The sequence below is a fragment of the Geotrypetes seraphini genome, chromosome 6 (genome assembly GCF_902459505.1).
Source record: "Geotrypetes seraphini chromosome 6, aGeoSer1.1, whole genome shotgun sequence".
Taxonomy (NCBI): domain Eukaryota; kingdom Metazoa; phylum Chordata; class Amphibia; order Gymnophiona; family Dermophiidae; genus Geotrypetes; species Geotrypetes seraphini.
In genome coordinates, this window is record NC_047089.1 from 38,486,017 (window position 1) to 38,506,257 (window position 20,241).

The 20,241-nt window shown below is 40.3% G+C and overlaps 2 protein-coding genes across 3 annotated transcripts in view; both read right to left on the reverse strand.

Moving 5' to 3' along the window:
- The window catches only part of POGLUT3 (protein O-glucosyltransferase 3), a 41,639-nt gene extending 39,208 nt beyond the window's left edge, over positions 1 to 2,431 (reverse strand). Inside the window, exon 1 of the mRNA XM_033949750.1 lies at positions 1,876 to 2,431. Coding sequence (XP_033805641.1) covers positions 1,876 to 2,083 — 208 coding nt within the window. The 5' untranslated portion in view covers positions 2,084 to 2,431. The remainder of the gene's footprint in view (positions 1 to 1,875) is intronic.
- Positions 2,432 to 11,814: 9,383 nt separating this feature from the next.
- The window catches only part of EXPH5 (exophilin 5), a 77,161-nt gene continuing 68,734 nt past the window's right edge, over positions 11,815 to 20,241 (reverse strand). For both annotated transcript variants that reach the window (XM_033949538.1, XM_033949540.1), the window contains exon 6: positions 11,815 to 19,331. In XM_033949538.1, the coding sequence (XP_033805429.1) occupies positions 13,273 to 19,331 (6,059 nt within the window). In that variant the 3' untranslated portion in view covers positions 11,815 to 13,272. The remainder of the gene's footprint in view (positions 19,332 to 20,241) is intronic.

Consider the following 20,241-nt stretch of genomic DNA (forward strand, 5'->3'; position numbering starts at 1 on the left):
AATTTCCCCATCCCATTCCCACGTGTTTTGTTACTGTCGTTCCTGCCCCATTCCTGTAAGCTCAAATTTTAAAGTGTTTGAGGCTTGCGCAGATGAGGACAGAGCTTGCAGGAATGGAACAGGGACAATAAAAGGACTCGCCAGGACCAGAAAATGAGTTCCCTTCGGGGACGTGGGAAAATTTGTTCCCATGTCATTCTCTAGTTCCTAGTTGTGCAAATGAAAGTGAAAACCGGATAAAGACCTTTTATGCATATAAGGCAGCATTTATATTGCTGTCCTTTTATTTTTTAGTTTCAATAAATCCTATCTCAGAGGTTTTCTTTCTGAACTCTGTTTTAACAGAATGTATCGCCAGTGCAGTGTCTCATTCAGGGAATAAGATAAACCGAAGCTCCAGTTAAAATGTTGGCAGAGTAGAAAACTAAGCAAAAATAAACAATTCAGAACAGTATTGCCATAAGATTTAGAGACATACCACTGCCAATACGTCAACATATAGGGGGTCTTTTACTAAGGCACACAAGCCGATTTAGTGTGCGCTAAATATGAGTACGTGCTAAACGCTAACGTGTCCATAGAATATAGCATTTAGCGCGTGCTAAATCGGCTAGCGCGCCTTAGTAAAAAGATCTCCATAATGTCATCTTGCTTATTTCAGCCTTGAGTTGGCTTGCTTGTATTCTTATTTCTCCTGTTCCTTTCTCTCTTGTACAACTACATTTCATGCTCTATGAGGCTTGAAAATGTATTTGTATGCGAGAGAAAGGAAAAGGAGAAAGCTGACTCAGTGCTGGAAATAAGCATGGATAATGACCGTTTATTATGCCCACCTGTTCAGTTTCTGTGAACACGCCAGAAATATTTTGCTATATAAGCTGGACTCATGACTGAAGCAGATAATGAACAAGAAGCAGAAAAGTAGGAGGATGTATCAGAAATCTGCAAATCACGTCAGCAGGTAATGCAGGGATTGGAAGGCATCCTGTTGGTATTTAATAGTTTTCCCCCTCATCTTGCTGCTAGTCTAATGCTGGCTGGCATGGGCACGTTTCAAACAATACCCCCTTCCCCCTGACTGGGTTGTGGGGTCTTTGCTAAGCTCAGGTCCTGTGGTTGGGATTACTGGTGCTGAATACTGCATGACTTGCCTGCTGTCTCATCCTAGCTCTCTCCTTTTTGTTGTGCCCAGCTTTTCTGCCCGGCCCTATAGATCCCACAAAGCTAAAGAGCATGGCCTTTAAAATAAAATAGTTGGGGCACAGGGTCTTCAAGGATTCTTGTTTTTAACTCCTGCAGACCTCACGGATCCCACTCACCCCATGGATCCTCATCTTACCCCCCTCCTGCAGACCCCATGGATTGGTAACTGTGTCCACAGGGGGTTGTAAGATGAGAATCCGTGGGACGAGCGGGATCCATGAGGTCCACAGGAGTTAAAACAAGAATCCCTGTGAACCCCATGCCACAGCCACTTTAAGGCCATGTGCTTTAGATCCACGGGATCCTCGTTTTACCCAGTTCTTGTTTTGTTTTGCAGTAATCACTGGTGATCTGTTCCTTAGGAAAATTTTTGGGTGCAGTCTTGGGTTTATAGATCAGATGGAAAGTATTTACTTATATCACTTTTAGCCTATAAAGGGAAGCAAAGGTAGGGTTACCATATGTATCCAGAAAAAGGAGGCCACATAGAAACAATGGAAGTAAAACTCGGTTGTCTCAATCCGTCCTTCTTTTTCTGGAGCCAATATGGTAACCCTAAGCAAAGATCAAAATTTTCATGCACGATCAAACAAAGCTAGCTGCTCTTCAGTGCTCCTCTTCCCTCGTCGATATATAGATCATGCATAGGTGGTCAAAGCAGCTGCACAGTACCTGGGGAACGCGTAATATTATGGCCTTCCGAATTCACTGCCTGGATATAGAAGAAGCGGACGGGCAGCACGATCTCAGCCTGCAATCCCGTCCCCCACACCAAGCTCCTCCGTGCACTAACGGGCTCTGCGACTACAGCATCCCCGCCTAGAAAGGAAGCCTGCAAGAGCGGCAACAATAAGGCCGAGTGCAAACAACAAAAGATCATTCTGCTAGCTATCAAACTGCCCCTTCTCTACGGTCAATGCTTGGCGCCCTCTCCCAGCGCTAGAGTCACTGTATACATCAGCATCAGAAGTGGGATGAGCCACCCGTGCTTAACCCGCTCAGTTTCTACCCGTTCTCTGGTGCAGCTGTATCAAATAGCTGCTAAGCAGACGGGCATCTGCACTCTAGCGCTGGTTTTCTGTCTCATTACTACTAACAGCCACAGCGCTCTCCTTTCTCCCTCGCCACATCTCCAATCAATTCCTCGTGTGTACCGAGGAAACAGAACTCGTGGGGGAGAGCCGCACTCTTCCGCGCAGGCGCGCCGACAGGACACTTTAAAAAACCAGCCGCTTCCGTTTCCGTTTCCACTTTCGCAGAGATTGCGCAAACTCCGTGTGTGCGGGGCGGGTCATTTGGGAGGAGCCCTTGGATTGGCGCGGCTAAGTTCGAAAGCCTCTTGTTAAAAAGGGGTTGGGAAGGCCTGTAAGTGAGAGGGATTTTGCTATTCTCCTGTCTGTTTTGGGCCTATAGTGTGGGGCAGTGGTTTCAGACTAGAGAGTTGCGGGGGACAAAAATCCCACCCATCCCCGCCCGTCCCCATAAAAAGCAGGACAGGATCATCAATTCCCCAGTTCCTTTTGTGTTTGCGCTGCTGTTTTCCTTGTGGAATCTCTTTGGTGGAACCCTTTTTTTTGTTTTCTTTTCAGGTAATTAACTTATAAACCCCCCTCTTTTACTAAGGCTGACGTGTCCATTATATTATATGGACAAACCCTCCTTCCAAAGCCTTCCATCCCCGTGGAAGTTCCGTGGGCCAGAGGGGGGTCCCTATGGGAGTCCTGTTGGCTAGTGGGGGGGTCCCCGTGGGAGTCCCATGGGCCAGAGGGGGGTCCACGTGGGAGTCTCGTGGGTTAGAGGGGATTCCCGCGATCCCCGTTCCCGTGCAGACCTCTATTTCAGACTCGTGGCCCAGGGGCCACATGCGGCCCTCGGTATGTTTATCCTAATCACAAAAGTAAAATAAAACAGTTTCTTGATCATATGTCTCTTTAGCTATGAATGACAATATTATTATTAAGACTTAGCCAAAAGGAAAGATTTATAAACTATAAAGAGTTTTACCTCATGCAAAATTGTCATTTCTTTAATAAGACATTAACTATTTTTTCTGAGGACCTCCAAGTACCTACAAATCCAAAATGTGGCCTTGCAAAGGGTTTGAGTTTGAGACCACTGGTGTAAGGTGACTCAATATGAGTGCAAAATTTAATATTTTAATAAGAGGCATAATGTATTCAAAAAAAGTGCAGGTATTTTTGCGATTAAGTGTGGAGCACAGTATGACAGAAATGTCCCCCATGACACTGGCACACTTTCTTGTTCTTTTGATGAAATTTTCAATTACATTGTCACATAAGTCCTGCAATGAAGCGTTTAATCTTCTCTTTCAGCTGAGGAATTGTTGGTTTGTTGGCATAGATGGGACACTTTGCAAAACCCCAAAGAAAGAAGTCACACGGTGTCAGAACACACGATCTCTGGGACTGATTTGGTGCCTTTTGTCGGTTGAAAATTGCACGCAATTTGCAAACCTTCAGCAAAACTTTCTCCACGTTTGTAATGCGTTTTCATAATAATGCATTGTTAATTTGTGTAGCAACCCATGACTACTAATCGCAATATATGTACATGACAGCTGTGAAATGTTCAGCCCTGCCTAAACAACAGGATGGAAATGGTGTTCAATTTAATTCTTGCACTCTTATTGGGCACCCCTATAGTAGTCACTGTCAAAAGAGAAAGATCATTGGAGGACATCATGTTTGAGAAGATCAAAGGAACCAAATGAAGAGGATGAGCAGGGAGAGGGGGGCTGACCCAGCCCTGCCCTCTTTCCCTGTACCTTTGACATCACTTCCTAGGTGCGGGTCCCAGAAGTGACATCAGATCACCAAAAAGGCATGGGGGAAGGCAAGGGGCGTGTGCAGCAAGGAAAAGAGTGGGGAGCGATCAAGCAGGGGGAGGGGGCAGAGAGGAGGAGGGATGCTACTGCACTCTTAGGAAGACCACACCCGGGGCAGACTGCACCTCCCTTACTACGCCACTGAATTAGATGGCTGGACATGTTGAAAACAACCACAGGGATGACACTGGAGGACCGTACCGGACTAGCACAAAACCAATTTCTTTTTATATCTGTAATTCTTGAAGTCACTAGGACTCGAACACGAGTTGATTACATCTAACTAACTAACTTAGTAGTCTTCATTACCCAGTAGTTAATGTTTAATTTGTGCCTAATGTCTTTTCCTCTCAACTCACACCATATTACAAAGGCCCTGTATTTTTATTTTTTAACCTTCTAGCTCATTTGCCTCAAGCTGCTGCCCAGGGACAGTGGCCCTTTTCTGATTCCCTCAGCAGTAGCTGCTTTACTACAGTAGTGCATGAAAAACAAAGGGTGGCAGTCTTGAAAAACCTGTCATTGGTGGGATAGAGACAATAGAGCAACTGGAGAGACAACGCAAACCAATTTCCAGCCCTGCTCCCCAGACTCTTTAGTTGCCAATAATGTTTGGGCAAAATATTGGTGAGACAATGGCTCCTGTGGTCCACTTAATTCCACTGTTTATGCAGGGAACTGAAAGAACAGTACCGGGGGGGGGGGGGGGTAACCAATTTGGTTGTTAGTTTCAAGATTGCCATAGTTTTGTCAGGCAGAATTGGGAGGGGGAGAGGGTTTCCTTCTGGTTTATAGGAACAAGGAGCAGAATCGTAAAAGAGGAACAGTTCCATCTAATCTGGAGCAGCAATATCATATGGTAGTTTCCTCAGGAGAGAAGTTCTGCCATATAACTAGTATCAATATGAAGGTCAATATGCAGAAAAGAGTTAATACAGTTGGCACTTATACCATCCACTATACCATTTACATACCACCCCTATATTCAAATAGCCCTTTGTAGGATAGGGTCTTGTATATAGGTATAAAGTTAAGCTGCTTTTTGAGCTGCTTAACTTTATGTAACAGTAAATGTGTTTGAATATCAGCCTTTTGGTGCTTCAAGTGGCAGCATTTTTATATTTCCAATTTTTGTGACCCCCCATTGAAACAGATCTTAGGGACATGGGGTAGCAATTGTTATTTTTTTTAACCAGTGCAGATTGCTTCAGAGAAAGTTATTGGGTTCCTTCATCAGCCAGCATGAGCTTCCAGTATATATATAGGAGGACAGAAAACATGGCTTTCTCAGCCTGAGACAAGGTTACATTGGAGGAAGGCTTGGTCCTAGGCAAGGCCATAGCTATGGCCGAGCAAGCCCAGTAAAGGGCCAAGGGCTGCCTACTAGATAAAAAAAATAAAAATAACGTAGTAGTGGTGGTTCTGAAGGAGATGAGGGTGGCATACTCTAATTTAGCTGTGCTGCCAGTAGCAAGTACAGTGGTAAAATACCTGATTTCCTGCTGCTGTTGTGGCTGGTCTCCTAATAAGAGCGGTGGACACTTCACAGCTCATACTGTGAAACTTCATCCCCATGGTAGCCCGAGATGGAGCACTTAAGAACTTTACTTTTTTTCTGGGTCACAGGGGGAAGATTGTGTAGACACGATAGGGAAACAGTTGGGCATTTATTTATTCAATTTTCTATACCGTTCTCCCAGAGGAGTTCAGAACGGTTTACATGAATTTATTCAGGTACTCAAGCATTTTTTTCTATCTGTCCTGGTGGGCTCACAATCTGTCTAATGTACCTGGACGAGCACAGCTCGAGTTAAGTGCAGTGTGTGGACTGTGCTTGCTTATAATCTGATTCAGAAAGCTAACCCAGGGTTAACGAGTGATCTACGTGTTTGTTATGGGCTGCATGATGCAGAAATGAATAATTCAGATGTTTTACTATGTGATGTAATATATCCCATACAAGCTTTGAGCAAAGTTATTTTGATATTGACACATTTGCTTTTTTTTCCCCTTTGGTTTGTAAGTATGTAAAGAAATGTAAAGATTCCATCTGCCAGACCCCATCTTTTCTTCAGATATCACATGGAGACAGAATCCCTTAATGGGCTGAGGTGACAGATACTGCATGCTGAGTTTTAGTACATGGGGCTTTCTCTGTTTTCTTTTTAGGGTCTGGATCTTGTCCAGTACATGTTTATAGAAAGAAAAGCAAGACAGCAGGGGCAGAGATATAGGAAATTACAGTAAGCAAAAAGAAGAAAGACTGCTATCTATGTCTATGCTACCTATATATAGAGGTATGAGGTAGCAGGCTAGCATGTAAGCTATATCTGATATTGATTGGAAATGGGTGGAATCATCTCATAATTAAATTAAATGGGGAAGAGTGTAAAGCAGTGGTTAAAGCCATAGCCTCAGCACCCTTGTGGGTTCAAACCCCATGCTACTCCTTGTGACCCTAGGCAAGTCACTCAATCTCCCCATTGCCCCAGGTACATTAGATAGATTGTGAGCCCTGAATGTAAACTACTTAGGCAATAAATGGTATATAAATGCTACAAATAAATGAATCTATGGTGATGCAAATCCAAAAAGGTATTCCAGTAACATTCTGAAATGTTCTTAACATTGAGTGGCTTATTACTTTATGGTGTAAGAAGCAAAATTGTAATAGTTATATTTCTCTCTATAGCCTCTTTGTTCACATACTCACATTATGAGAAAATGAGAATGCTCGTAACTAAGCCCTTATCTTGAGATACTTCCCCCCAGGTCTCCATGTCTCCAGCCTCCAAGGTTAGTGCATTGACACTTTTATAAGCCAAAGTTATCTGTGATACTGTTCTTTAAAATTCTCTACATGGAGAGAGACAGACTTGGGAGTGCCAACAAATTCTGCCAGTAGGAAAGACCCCATTAATCTATCTTCTTCTATATATATAAAATCGGAGGTATGTATGTGTGTATGTATGTGTGTGTGTGTGTATGTGCCGCGATCACGCAAAAACGGCTTGACCGATTTGAACGAAACTTGGTATGCAGATCCCTCACAACCTGGGGTGATATGTTCTGGGGGTCTCGCGGCCCACCTGCACACGTGGGCGGAGCTACAAACATAAAATCAGATTTCACCCATTCATGTCAATGGAAAAAATGTAAAAAGCTGCCATTCTCACAGTAATTCCAACTACCTGGGGTGATATGTTCTGGGGGTCTCGCGGCCCACCTGTACACGTGGGCGGAGCTACAAACAGAACATCAGATTTCACCCATTCATGTCAATGGAAAAAATGTAAAAAGCTGCCATTCTCACAGTAATTCAAAAACTGCTTGACCGATTTGAACGAAACTTGGTATGCAGACCCCTCACTACCTGGGGTGATATGTTCTTGGGGTCTCGCGGCCCACCTGCACATGTGGGCGGAGCTACAAACAATAAAATCTTATTTCACCCATTCATGTCAATGGAAAGGATGTAAAAAGCTGCCATTCTCACAGTAATTCCAACTATAAAACACTTTATATAACACTATAACCACTAGGGACATCTTTTCTATTCTACCACGGACACCATACATATAGAGTTTGTATGTTCTAACTGTGTTTGTAACTGTTTCCTTCATGCACCCCAGTTCATAATGTTATTACATTACATGAGTACTCACATATCCTGAACTAGGAACACAGGTTCCATTCTGAACTGGGAACAAACTGCATGGAGTTTCTTTTCAACCTGAGTTTCCACATATTGAGTTGTTTAAATCAATACTGAAACTTTTGGATGCCACTTATTCCAACAGATCTTCCTTTTCCGTTTAAGAGATTGCAAATTCCAGTGAGACTTGCATTCTCTATCACAATCAACAAATCACAGGGACAGACTATTACATATTGTGGAGTGGATTTAAGATCCCCCTGTTTTTCCCATGGACAACTCTATGTTGCTTGCTCAAGGGTGGGTTCACCCAAGAATTTATATGTTCTTGCTCCTGGAGGTGAAACTAAAAATGTTGTTTATAATCAAGTTTTGTGTTAGTTGTATTGTATTCATTTTGTCAAATATTTCACATTATAATTTGAATATTGTACTTTTTATAAAGCTGTAAAAAAATAATTGCATTCACCACTATAAAGTATCTTTATTTGAATCCATTTACAGTGTTATTGCTATAATTAAATACCCGTGCAACGCCGGGGCATCAGCTAGTATTTTATAAAGAAATGTCATCCAAGAGACATCTAATTTCCCTCGATATCACTCAAGACCCTGCTTGGAATGATGTCACTCAGGAGAGAGAAAACAAAACAGAATGCAGGCCATAATTACGGAGGTCAGCCCAACCATTATAACAATTAAAAAGAATTCCAGAGTTATCTGGTGACCCTCTGTATAGTGGAACCCCTACCTATGTTGATGTATATGAGTAGCCTTATGTATTACTGCTTTACAGTCCTAGCTACAGCAATCAAAACTTTCTTCAGATCCCTAAGGAAAGAGTAAAGGCCTTTGTTATTAATACCTGCACTACTTTTCTAAGACCCTATAAAAATAAACATAAGCACCACTGGAGAATCTTTTGTGAAAAGCAAAAGGATGCAGGAACTACTGAGGATACATGGGGGTGAATCCAAGGCTTGATCAAACTATCTACATTTTTAAGTGTACCCTTTGGCTTCGTCATTAATGAAGTTATTGCTGATCACACTTCTAACAGATAATCTCTTTGATTATTCATTCTAGTAAGTTAGAGCTACAGCAGTGGTTCTCAACCCTGTCCTGGGGGCCCTCCAGCCAGTCGGGTTTTCAAGATATCCCTAATGAATATGCATGAGAGAGATTTGCATACTTGTCACTTCCATTATATGCAAATCTCTCTAGTGCATATTCATTAGGGGTATCTTGAAAACCCGACTGGCTGGGGGGCCCCCAGGACAGGGTTGAGAACCACAGCTACAGCCTCAGTACCCTGAGGTTGTGGGTTCGAGCCCCGCGCTGCTCCTTGTGACCCTAGCCAATCAATTATTCCTCCATTGCTCCAGGTACTGTATATACTCAAATATAACCTGATCCAAATATAAACCGAGGTGACCTTCCCCCCCCTCAAAAAAAAGGAGGAAAAAAGGATGATGTGGATATAAACTGAGATTAGAAATTTGGGTGATCCTGGTGAGCCAGTCTACAAAAACTGGGAATATCCACTGCTTTTTTTCTAGGCAAAGCAGCATAAAATCTGTTTTATATTTTTGGTATCTTCCCAGATAATTGTGACCTGGATCGGCCACTGCTGGAAACAGGCTACTGGGCTTTATAGACCTTCAGTTTTTCCCAGTATGGCAACTCTTATGTTCTTAATTAAGAGAATAGGCAACAAGATCCGATGTTCCTTTCCATGTGTACTAGGAGTATAAAAAACAGACCTGAATTCTATAATTACAAACACTGATTTACATTGAGGGATGATCACCTAAGAGTAAACAATTAATAAAACTTAAACATATTGGAAAAAATCAATAAAAAATCTTGCTGTGCATCATAGCAATTGGGTTGCTTTGATAGATTGATTTAAAATGCTTTGATAGAGTCATTCGGTATTTCACAGCACAAGACCTCTAAGTTTGGGCTTCTAGACTTTTTTTGAAGTGTAATGCATGCTACTCCACTTCCTCTTTGTCCTTCTACTGACAAGTAAGTTCCTTTTCATTATAAAACATTCTGGCATTTACATAGGCATGGAATTAGATATTCCCCTCCCCCATCCAGCCTTGTGTTTACCATTGGTACTGAAGAAAATTGCTGCTGAACACCAGCATGCCTATCCTCCATACAGACCCCCCCCTATGATGAACATCGGCGCTGCTATCCTGCATGTACACAAACCCCCGCCACCCTCCTCCATGCATGCCCCCTTTCCAACATCCCGCTTACCATTAGTACTAGAAACCTGCTGCCACCGTCAATGCTGTTTTCTGGTTTGATATGAGGCCTTGAGCATCTGTGCCTGCTCAAAGCCTGCCAACTCCCACCCACATTATCTCCCACTAAGTGCTGGAAGGCTTTCAAAAGTGATCTCTAGTCAACTGTGAAATGTGACAAATGACTAGTTACCGTACAAGTAATATCAGTTTTAATTCATTAAAATAGTTCATTTTACTTTATCAGAAATATATACGGTAATTACGAAGGTACTTTTAAAATGCATTTTTGAAAGTAAAACTGGATTGTATATGTGTTTAAACTTATACACATATACAGTACACTGTATAGGCCAGGGATGTCAAAGTCCCTCCTTGAGGGCCGCAATCCGGTCGGGTTTTCAGGATTTCCCCAATGAATATGCATTGAAAGCAGTGCATGCACATAGATCTCATGCATATTCATTGGGGAAATCCTGAAAACCCGACTGGATTGCGGCCCTCAAGGAAGGACTTTGAGACCCTTGGTATAGGCGTAAGGTTATCTCATCTGGCAGAATTGCCCTTGCAATGAGTTTAGGCCTGCGGAAACTCAAATCTACTCTTGGAACACCTCAACCTCAGAGAAAGGCTAGTATCGTTAAACTAAAATGTACCTTGGCTGAATTAAGTTTCAGTTACCTGTCATATTTTTTTTTCTTTTATGCACATATTCAGGCAAAATAAACTGACAGATTTGTGCACCCAAAGGACATATGTAGATGTGTATGTAATTCAGGGGGAATTTTCAAACAGTATGCATATAATTTCTTTTTGAAAATTGCTGCAACTTATGCAAATGCTTGCCAGTTGCCACATAAGTGAGGTGGCCCGTTATAAAATTATTTTATTTGTGTAAAAATGAAGACAAAAAGAGCATGTTTAGTATACCACATTTCTGTATTGGCATTAATATTAAAATCCATTACAAATAATACCTTAACATATGATACCCAAGAAAATTACCTAGAAACGCTATACGATTTACTAAAAATAAACATTCTATTAAATAAAAAAGTGCATAAACAATATTTCCATGGCAAGTGAACTGGAAAATATATTGTCAAAGGCAAAAGAAGCTGTTCTGTAAACTTTCTCTTAGAGAAACACATTCATTAGTTTGGCACTATTTGGGGAAATGCAGAGTCTGGATATTTGGGGGTCTTTTTTTGGGGGGGATTTTTGCGAGTCAAAAAATATTTACAGGTATACCATGATTGCACAGAAGCAATTTAGTTGCTCTTTTGTCAACAGGCCACAAAACATATTTCCAAGCGAGAGTTGGAAAATTGTCTATGTATCCCAGTAATAATGTTATCTTTTATTTATTTATTCAATTTTCTATACCGTTCTCCCAAGGGAGTTCAGACGGTTTACATTAATTTATTCAGGTACTCAAGCATATTTCCCTGCCTGTCCCGGCGGGCTCACAATCTATCTAATGTACCTGGGGCAATGGGGGGATTAAGTGACTTGCCCAGGGTCACAAGGAACAGCATGGGTTTGAACCCATAACCCCAGGGTGCTGAGGATGTAGCTTTAATCACTGCGCCACACACTCCCCTGTTTTATCAGATATGTTTTTATTATTGTACACTGCCTGGACGTAATAAAGGCGGTTTAGCAAATAAATAATAAACTTGAAATTCTGAATGAGCCAACTAGATATGCTCAATCTGCAAATCAGCCAATGTCATACACTTGGTGACTTGAATTTTAAGTGCTCTAGTGCACCTTGGGGTGTGGAGAAGGGAGAGATTCATAAAGGTTAAACTGTACAAATTTACATTTTGTTAGAACACAAACATCAAAGGTTACATAAAGTGCAATACTTTATGGTAGATATTTTACACCTTTACACCAAAATGTCAAATAATATACATCAGATTTGATTGTGCACTTAAAAAAAAAATGGATGATCTAAACTACGTTTCAACAGCTTTAAAGAGAAGCATAGTTTAAAATGCAGCAGAACATATAAACCTTTGAATTATACTTCTAGAATGAAGTATAGAGATTAGCTGTGTATCCCACTATTTCTCCTTGTGTAATCTTGCTACTTTTGGATTAGTGACAATTTCTATCCTAAATTATAAAATATACTAATGGCTTAACATATCGGGGTCCTTTTTATTAAGGCACGCTAGCCGTGTTAGCGCGCGCTAAACACCAATAAGCCCATAGACTATAATGGATGCGTTAGCGTGCGCTAAAACGGCTAGGACACCTTAGTAAAAGGACCCCATCATTTTTAAGGCTGTTGTGAAAATAGCCTTCAGGCTCAGCAGCACCACAGAAATTTTCATATCTTAGCTTAAAAGGTTTCCAAATATCTCTCACTTTAAATCAGAGCTAATCATGTCCAGTCCTCGAGGGCCACAAACTGGTCTGGTTACAGAAACTCTGAATATTTATCAGATGTATTTGCATAGGGGAGGGTGTTTCATTATGATTTTTTTTTTGTTTTACTGTTTCATTTTGGTATGCGCTGTTTTACAACAGAACGATAACAAAGACCTATCAAATTTACTCCTTAGTGTCAATGCATTCCCAGATTGCCCTAGGTTTATGTGCTATTGACCCTGGTCCAATGGGAGCAAAAGTGATCCTTAGTTGCCTCATCAATGCAAAATTAATTGGAATGCAAATAGGAAGCTATTTACATTTCATATTTTGCTTGAAATGAAAGGTCAGCTCTAATTTGTACGAATCTGGTCTAAACATCAGCTTAATTAGATTCTGTTGGGTTTATTTCTTTTGTTATCTTGAAAACCAGACCCTGTTGACATCCTCATTAGACTGTAGTGAACATCCCTCTTTTATGGGGGTAATTTTATAAAGGATCTCTCACATGTAAAGCATGTTTAACATGCAGAAAAGGTTTTTTTACACAATTGCATGGCTACATACATGCATAAATACATATAGCAATAGATCATATGCACTTTTATTTAGACTACACATAGACATCCCAGCACCATAGTTGGGGGTGGAGTATGGGCAGAGTTGAGAAGTTCATGTATTAAGGACATGCACATAATTACACTATCTTCGAAGCAAGGGTCTATGCATGAATTTGAGTATTATCAAGGCTAGTTCTAGGCACCTATTTTACAAAAGGCACAAAAGTGCTTTTGTTGCTTTCATGAAATAGGCCTTTTTGGACTTTTCACTTAGATGTCCTGTTATAAAAGTATCCCCCAAATGTTTATGTTCTGTATTGACTTCCAAAAACTTAAGTTTATGGAGTGTTCATAGTGTGGCAGTAGATCTCACAGTTCTGATTCTTTATCATAGTCATCTAAGTAATATTCATCGTCTGTGGTGGTATCATTGTCAGACTCTGAATAAATTACCGCTTCCTCTTGATAGATGTTGACTGGCTCTCCCAAAGACAGTCCCTCTACTGACATTCTGCTGCCAGAACTTGAATTGAGGAACCCGGATCTGTTTGGGGTGGCATTTTTTTCACTTCCAAGGAAACCAGGATTTTTAAGAAAACATGGTCTCCATAGCCTCCCCTCTGTAAGAGACCTCCTTATATTCTCCAAGAAAGTTGCCTGTTGTTCCTTTCCAAAAATCCCAAAATCAACAGATTTTTTGGGGAGGCTGTATGGTCTGTTGTGGTTGTAATAGAAAGTCCAATTGTCATTCATATCATTAGAGGATACTGCAGAAAAAGAGCTAAAGTTTCTGGGTTGCTTCCCATCTGGGGAAAATGCAGATATGGAGGGACACCTGCTGTGGGATCTGTCAACAGAAGTGACTGAAGAAAAGCGCCGACCACATATTTTCATGTTCATGATGTCTGCTGTATCATCAAGCAAATTTAAATTTTTAAAATTTTTAGACTGGTAGATGTCTTGGTATTCATTCATGCTACCATATTCACCAAGGGAACTGTTTTCCTGTTGCACGCATATACTTGATTCCATGCTGTTTTTTGTAATTGTGTTCGAGTTATTGTCAACGGAACTGATCATCAATGGAGAATCCTGGTAAGAATCAAGGCTGTTGTGAACATTGGAGGAGTCAGCTGTAAAAGTAGACATCTGAATATTCTTATTCCTTGCGGCACTCAGTTCATTTTGCAAATTTGTAGAAAATAATGGTTTTGTGTGACCAACCTCCTCCTCAACTGTACTATGTTTGGGACTACTGATTTTATTTTTCCAACTCTTCCTGTGCATTGCGGGACTCTCATTGCAATGAGCAGTAGGTGATATGTTTTTGCTTCTCTCCTTAAAGACATTCTTGTTTTGAGTTATTTTCTGCACTGACATGGTAGTGACATCAGAGGAGCACTTTAGCACTGGACTGTGATCTCCTGATTTATCTACTGATTGGAGAGGAATGAGTAAAAGAGATGAATTCTGTGGTTTGCTTATGTCTATGTAACTGGTATTTCCTTCCTTATTCAGTGTATCATTAATTGCATAATGAGCCTGGCTTAAGTTTTGAATGGAATAATTTGGGTTTGTTGTTGGGTATGTATCCCATTCAGTTTTATGCACAGATTCAATAAGCCTTTCACCGATGGTATTGCCATCAGTGGTATAACTAAAGATAACGTCGTTGTAGTTTGGAGCCTTTGTGGACCGCTGTAGTTCAGGTGGGACATCAAACACTTCATCTTCAAAGCAGGCTTTATGGACATCTCCAATGGGCTTCACAAACATCGGTAAGCCTGTGACCTTTTTATCTACTATTTGTTCCTCTGCAATTGGCTCTTGTTCAGTTATGTTTTGTTCATAAGAAATCTCTGTGCCAATAACATTTCTTACACTAGGCTGAAATCTTTGCAAGGTAGGAGACATTGGATCTTCATAAGAAGCCTGGCATGAAGACTTATTACTATTTAAAAGTACTTTAGTAGTAGAAATTATTTCACCATCATCTATGGTGCCTCTACAAGAGTCAGTTTCTCCTACTTTAAAGTCACTCTCTTCTCTATCTGGAGACATCTCTTTGTAAAAAGAGTTACCTTCTCTTTTAATTTCTGATTTCTCCCTCCGTCCACATTCAACAGGACTGATCTCTGAGCAAGTGGCTTCAGGTTTGATATCGGTATGTTTCCTCCCTTTGTGGAAAGTCCTATTGATGTCCTCTGGAGAGTATATTTGCAAAACATTGTTCTTGATAATGTTGCTTCTCCCATTTTCAAACTGTTGCCATTTTTTCAAATCTCTGGTTTGTAGCTGATTAGCCTCTTGTTCTTGATATGGTATTGTCTTCTGAAGCACTGAGGAATTCAAATGAAGAGGTGTTCTACTGTACAAATCATGCGCCTTTTCATGGCTTCCAGGAACAATAGAAAAGTATATTCTAACATTTTCAGTATTTGTCATGCTTGGAGCATTATTTAATGATTTTTCCACTGCAGGACTGGTGTTTTGAGCCTGGACTGGAACATCTGGATGAGCTGTGTCATAAATTGCAGGTTGAGTTGGACCTGATAACAGAGGAAGCCGGTCACTGTTTGGAGGCTGTGGAATGTCTTCTTGATTGCCAATAAATCTGTCGTTAGGTTTATTAGCCAAGTTTGAATGATGTTGTATAGTTGAATTTGACACTATTTTATCAGAAGATTCTGGTCTCTTGGGATTCAATGAGTCAGGAAAAGTTACTGTTGCTAGCTTAATGTGGAATTCATAGTTCTTGTTCCGATTACTGTTAGGACAAATTAAAGTTTCATTTCTGCGGTTCAGCTGCCCATCAGACAAGGCTTTTGAGAGTATATGTGGCAAGCTGCTGTACAATGAACGTGACTGTAGATATTCAGTGTTATTTGGATCAGAAGACACAGAGACTGTATTTGTTTCATGTTTCTGCAAATTACTTGCTTTATCCAACCCATCTGAAGGGCAAGGATGTGTTCTGACAGATTCATCAGCTTTGTCTATGCTGTTAGGGTTTGAGATTGGATACTCAGATTTGTGTACTTTTACAGGAAGGTGTTTTGCATGCATGGCATTTTTACTGATATCAGTAGGGACCTCTAAAGATTTTGCTGTCAAAGAGGAATGCTCAGTATCTGTTACTTTGGATATATTTTCATGATGAGAAGGAACAACTATTCTATTAAATAAATGTGCTGGCAAATGGTCCAAGGTTTTTCTGCGTGGGAACAGAAGTTTCCTGCTGCTACTTGAGATGGTTGTGTTTTTGTACTCTGGCAATGTGTCAAGATCATCTGCAGATCTTACACTATAATACAATGCAGAAGGCTTAACAGATGTGGCATCATTTTGGCAATATAAAACAGAAGTGTAACTATTTGTTGTATTATTTTGGGGTTTTTCATCTGTATTTACACTGTCCGTGGAAGACAAATACTCATTTTCCCTATCAGGAAAATGTGAGTTGTTCAGTTTGCATTTGGTTAAACCAGTGATGATGGTGAAAGACTTCTCAGGTTGAGTTGCGTGAATTCTTTTTCGTTCAGTCAATATTGACTCACTGGATAAAGGGGAAACTTCGGAGCTTGCCATATTAGTACTAGACATCACATCCTCATTTGAAGAAGTCCTTTTATCAAACCACTGTTTTTCCAAATGTGTATATCTATTACGATTTGGACTAGTTTGTGTTCTGATTTGTGTGTCTTCATTTGCAGGAATCGGGTTTAAATCCTGTGATAACATGCACATAGCAGGTATTGTATCATTAGATATTGAGTCTTCAAAGTTATTGGCTATTTTGACCAGGCTATCTGTTACCAAACTATTTAAATTACATTCCTTTATAGTTTTTGGAAACATCAATCTACTTGGCTTTAAAGAGTTGCTATTAGTGTTAGGATCAGGAAGCAGCTCTTTTTTGAATAATGGAAATGTTGGTGAAACAACTTGTTTGCTTTCAGATCCTGACTGGCCTTGTACATCTGAGAAACTGGGTGCTTGAGCTGTCTCGCCATTTTTGTTCTGTGAATGACTCACAGTTGGTTTGCTGCTATGCTCCCCATTGGCTACTCCAATTTGTTTTTGACTCAATTCAAGGGTGATATTTTCTTCAATGAAATATCTCGTTAGAGGTTGTTCTCTGCCTACATTGGGCGCTTCTGTATTTTTGCAGTTTAGCGAGGAAATAATTGGAGTGTCTAAATAAGTGAAATTATTGCTAGGCAAGGGGTTTGGTAAAAGGTCTTGTGTATGCTCAGAAGAAACTTTGGGAAGTCTTAGTAATTTGTCTTTATGGTTTGGATGTGCATTGCAAGATGAATCCAATAAGGCTGCTGTATTTTCAGGTGCATTTATTACATTTCTCTGTATGCATTCGCTAAACAATGACTGTTCCTGAATCTGTGAGGCAGGTCCATTGCGATTACTTGTACTTTCCCGTTTCATATTTTCCAATTTCATGCCATTCATTTCTGAAGAACTCTGATGAAAACTTTTCAATTGATTTAAATTGTTCAGAGATAATGAATTTCTGTTCTGCTTAATTAAGAGACGAGATGTGTATCGATTGTTTTCCCTGTAATTTGAGGTGTGTACTTTTGAGTCTGCTTGTATTGGCTCAGTTTTCGATTGGTCTCTGGAATTCAAAATATCTACTGCCAATGTCTTAGTAATATCGGGTGTGCTAGCATAAAAAGCAGAAGCAGATATATTGGACTGCGAACTTTGTAAATTACTAGTAGATACTGAAGCAGCTTGACTGTAGATTGGTTGTGGGAATGTATATTTTCTACTAGCATTAGCAGTACTGAAGCTAGTTTTACTTGATGGGTCCACATTGCTATTTTCTTCTACACACATTTGTATATCTTGGCCATTGTTCACTTGAGTGACAAGAAACTGGGAATCATGATTCGATGCCCATGTGCCAGCTATGTCAGAATCACTACATGGTGCACACGGTTTTGTTTGGTCTTTCGGGTCAAAAGAGAGGCCTACACTAGAAATACTCACTGTGGCACCATGGGGAGAATTCTGCAGGTCAGCTGTATTATTAGAGATTGTAGGTATATGTGTCTCATAGGTTTCTACCTCCATTTCAGTAGTCACGTCTGTATGAGGGAACTGAAGCTGGTTCACAGAATTATCAGTATCAAGCACATCAGCAATTGCATCTTCGTGCTGTACTTTAAGTTTTGTTTGATTTCTTGATCCAATGGATGCTGATGTGGTAGAAATGTCTGGTATGAAGCTGTTCAGGGTAACTGTCGAGTTGCTATGGAGAGAATTCTGATTCTGGAGGTCCACTCTAGTGTTAAAGATCTCTGGAGTACTTATTTCATCTGCAAGTTCTTTGTTGCTAGCATTTTCTGATGGAAGGGATTGGAAGTCTAGGTCATCTTTCATTTCATCGATCATAACAGCAGCTGGCATGAAGGTGGATGCAAAGCTGTGCTGTGAATGATGGACAGTGCTATTTGCTGGAGCTAGTTCATGTTCATTCACATTAAACATCATGTTATTATAGTTTGAGTGACTCCTTATATAGGGAGGGGGTTTTATATCCCTATTGTAAAGATAAGAAGAATAATTTTCTTTGTTTTCTGCCTCCCAACTGTTGCCTAACTCCATAACATTTTCCTGGGAAACAGATCTGCCATAAGATTTAAATGTGTTATACTCAGATTGATAAAATGGATTATGCTCTGGATTATCCCAGAAGACAGGACTTGTCACTTGATTTCTGCCAAAGTGATAAGCTGTTGACACAGGTGTTCTGTACAGGTTTTTAGACTGGTAAAATTCATACATCCTATTCTGCTGAAGAGGTAGAGAGCATATATCTTGATTGGCATGATTGTTAAGCTCCATTAGTGACTGGGTCTTAGGCAGTACCCCTTGATTCTGAGAATTCTCATTGCAATGTGGGTTATTCCATATGATGGACGATATATGCTTTCTCTTTGGCTCTTGATGGCCATTTCTGAATAGAAATCCACTATTGCTCTGTTGCAGTGATGGAAGATTTAAGCTACTTGCTGAAAATGTAGTAAATGAAGCTGGGGAACTATGAGGTCTGCCATGAGATATGGAAGACAGTGATGGGCTTCTACCAACTTTGTCCCTTCGTGTGACATCATGGTGTGAAATTGTACGATGCCGATTTGAGTACATATCATCAAATTTTGAGGGTCTGTAGGTTGAGCAAGTTCTATACTCTTCATTAAATGACTTTTTCCTCCTCCTATCATGCAGAAACATGCTTGAGGGTGTCCTGTAATCTTGTTGGTGTTCTAAAACATCACTGCATCCACTTTTCATTAGGTATTGACTTTGGTACTGTCTTCTTGATTTCTGGCTCATGGGAGCTTTATATGATGTAAAACTCCGAGTTTGTTCATCTGCTAGTTTATTATCCAAGTCACCTAAAACTACAAAAGAAAAAACATATTTTAAAAAATTTGTAAAGAGTCTTGTAAATCTAACAAAGTCTTTATTTACTAGACATCTGTTATACTGTACCACACAGTATCAGCATAGCTTTTAAGTTAATCAAAAACAGCAATGAAAAACATTGAGGAGAAATGGCTTGGCAATTCTTAATAATCCACTGGAGTGCTCATTTCAATGTTAAACAACCCATTTGCATGTCAGTGACGGAGACTGTTAGAAGCCTCGCTAAAAACAGAGAGAAGCCATTTTGATAATCCGCTGCTAAAATGCGTGCAGGCTAAACCATCGGAAAACAGTTTAGCAACGGTATTAAAGTTTTGAGAATCTGGGCCTCAGTGGTTGCTGTCCCCTTCTCTCCCTGAAAGTGAAACTGGAAAGGAAAACCAGGTTCTATGTCAGCTGCAGGTATTATGACCATTCTGAACAAAACAGCAAGCAGGTCAAAGGAATAGCCTAGTGGTTTGTGCAGCGGACTGTAGGCTGAGGGACACGGATTCATATCCCACTATAACTCTTGTTAATTTTTTTTCTTGGGGCTCCCCTCCAGGAACAGAAAAATGCTTATACTACCTAAGGATATAATCACCAAACTAATAATCTTCAAGTAACTTCAATATTATCTCCAGCTTAAATAAATTCTTCGGAGCCTCAGCGGCACCACTCCAATCACTCAAACTTTCATAGTGGTGAAGATGTATGTGTCAGATCGTCACTGGCTCGATTATATTTCTTAATTCCTTTCTTTAATATATATTTTATTAATATTCTATTTAAATAGTCTCTTTTATCAAGCTCTTACATGTATAGATACCAATTACATTACATTACATTACTGACTTATATTCCGCCTGTACCTTGCAGTTCTAAGCGGATTACATCAGAAGATAG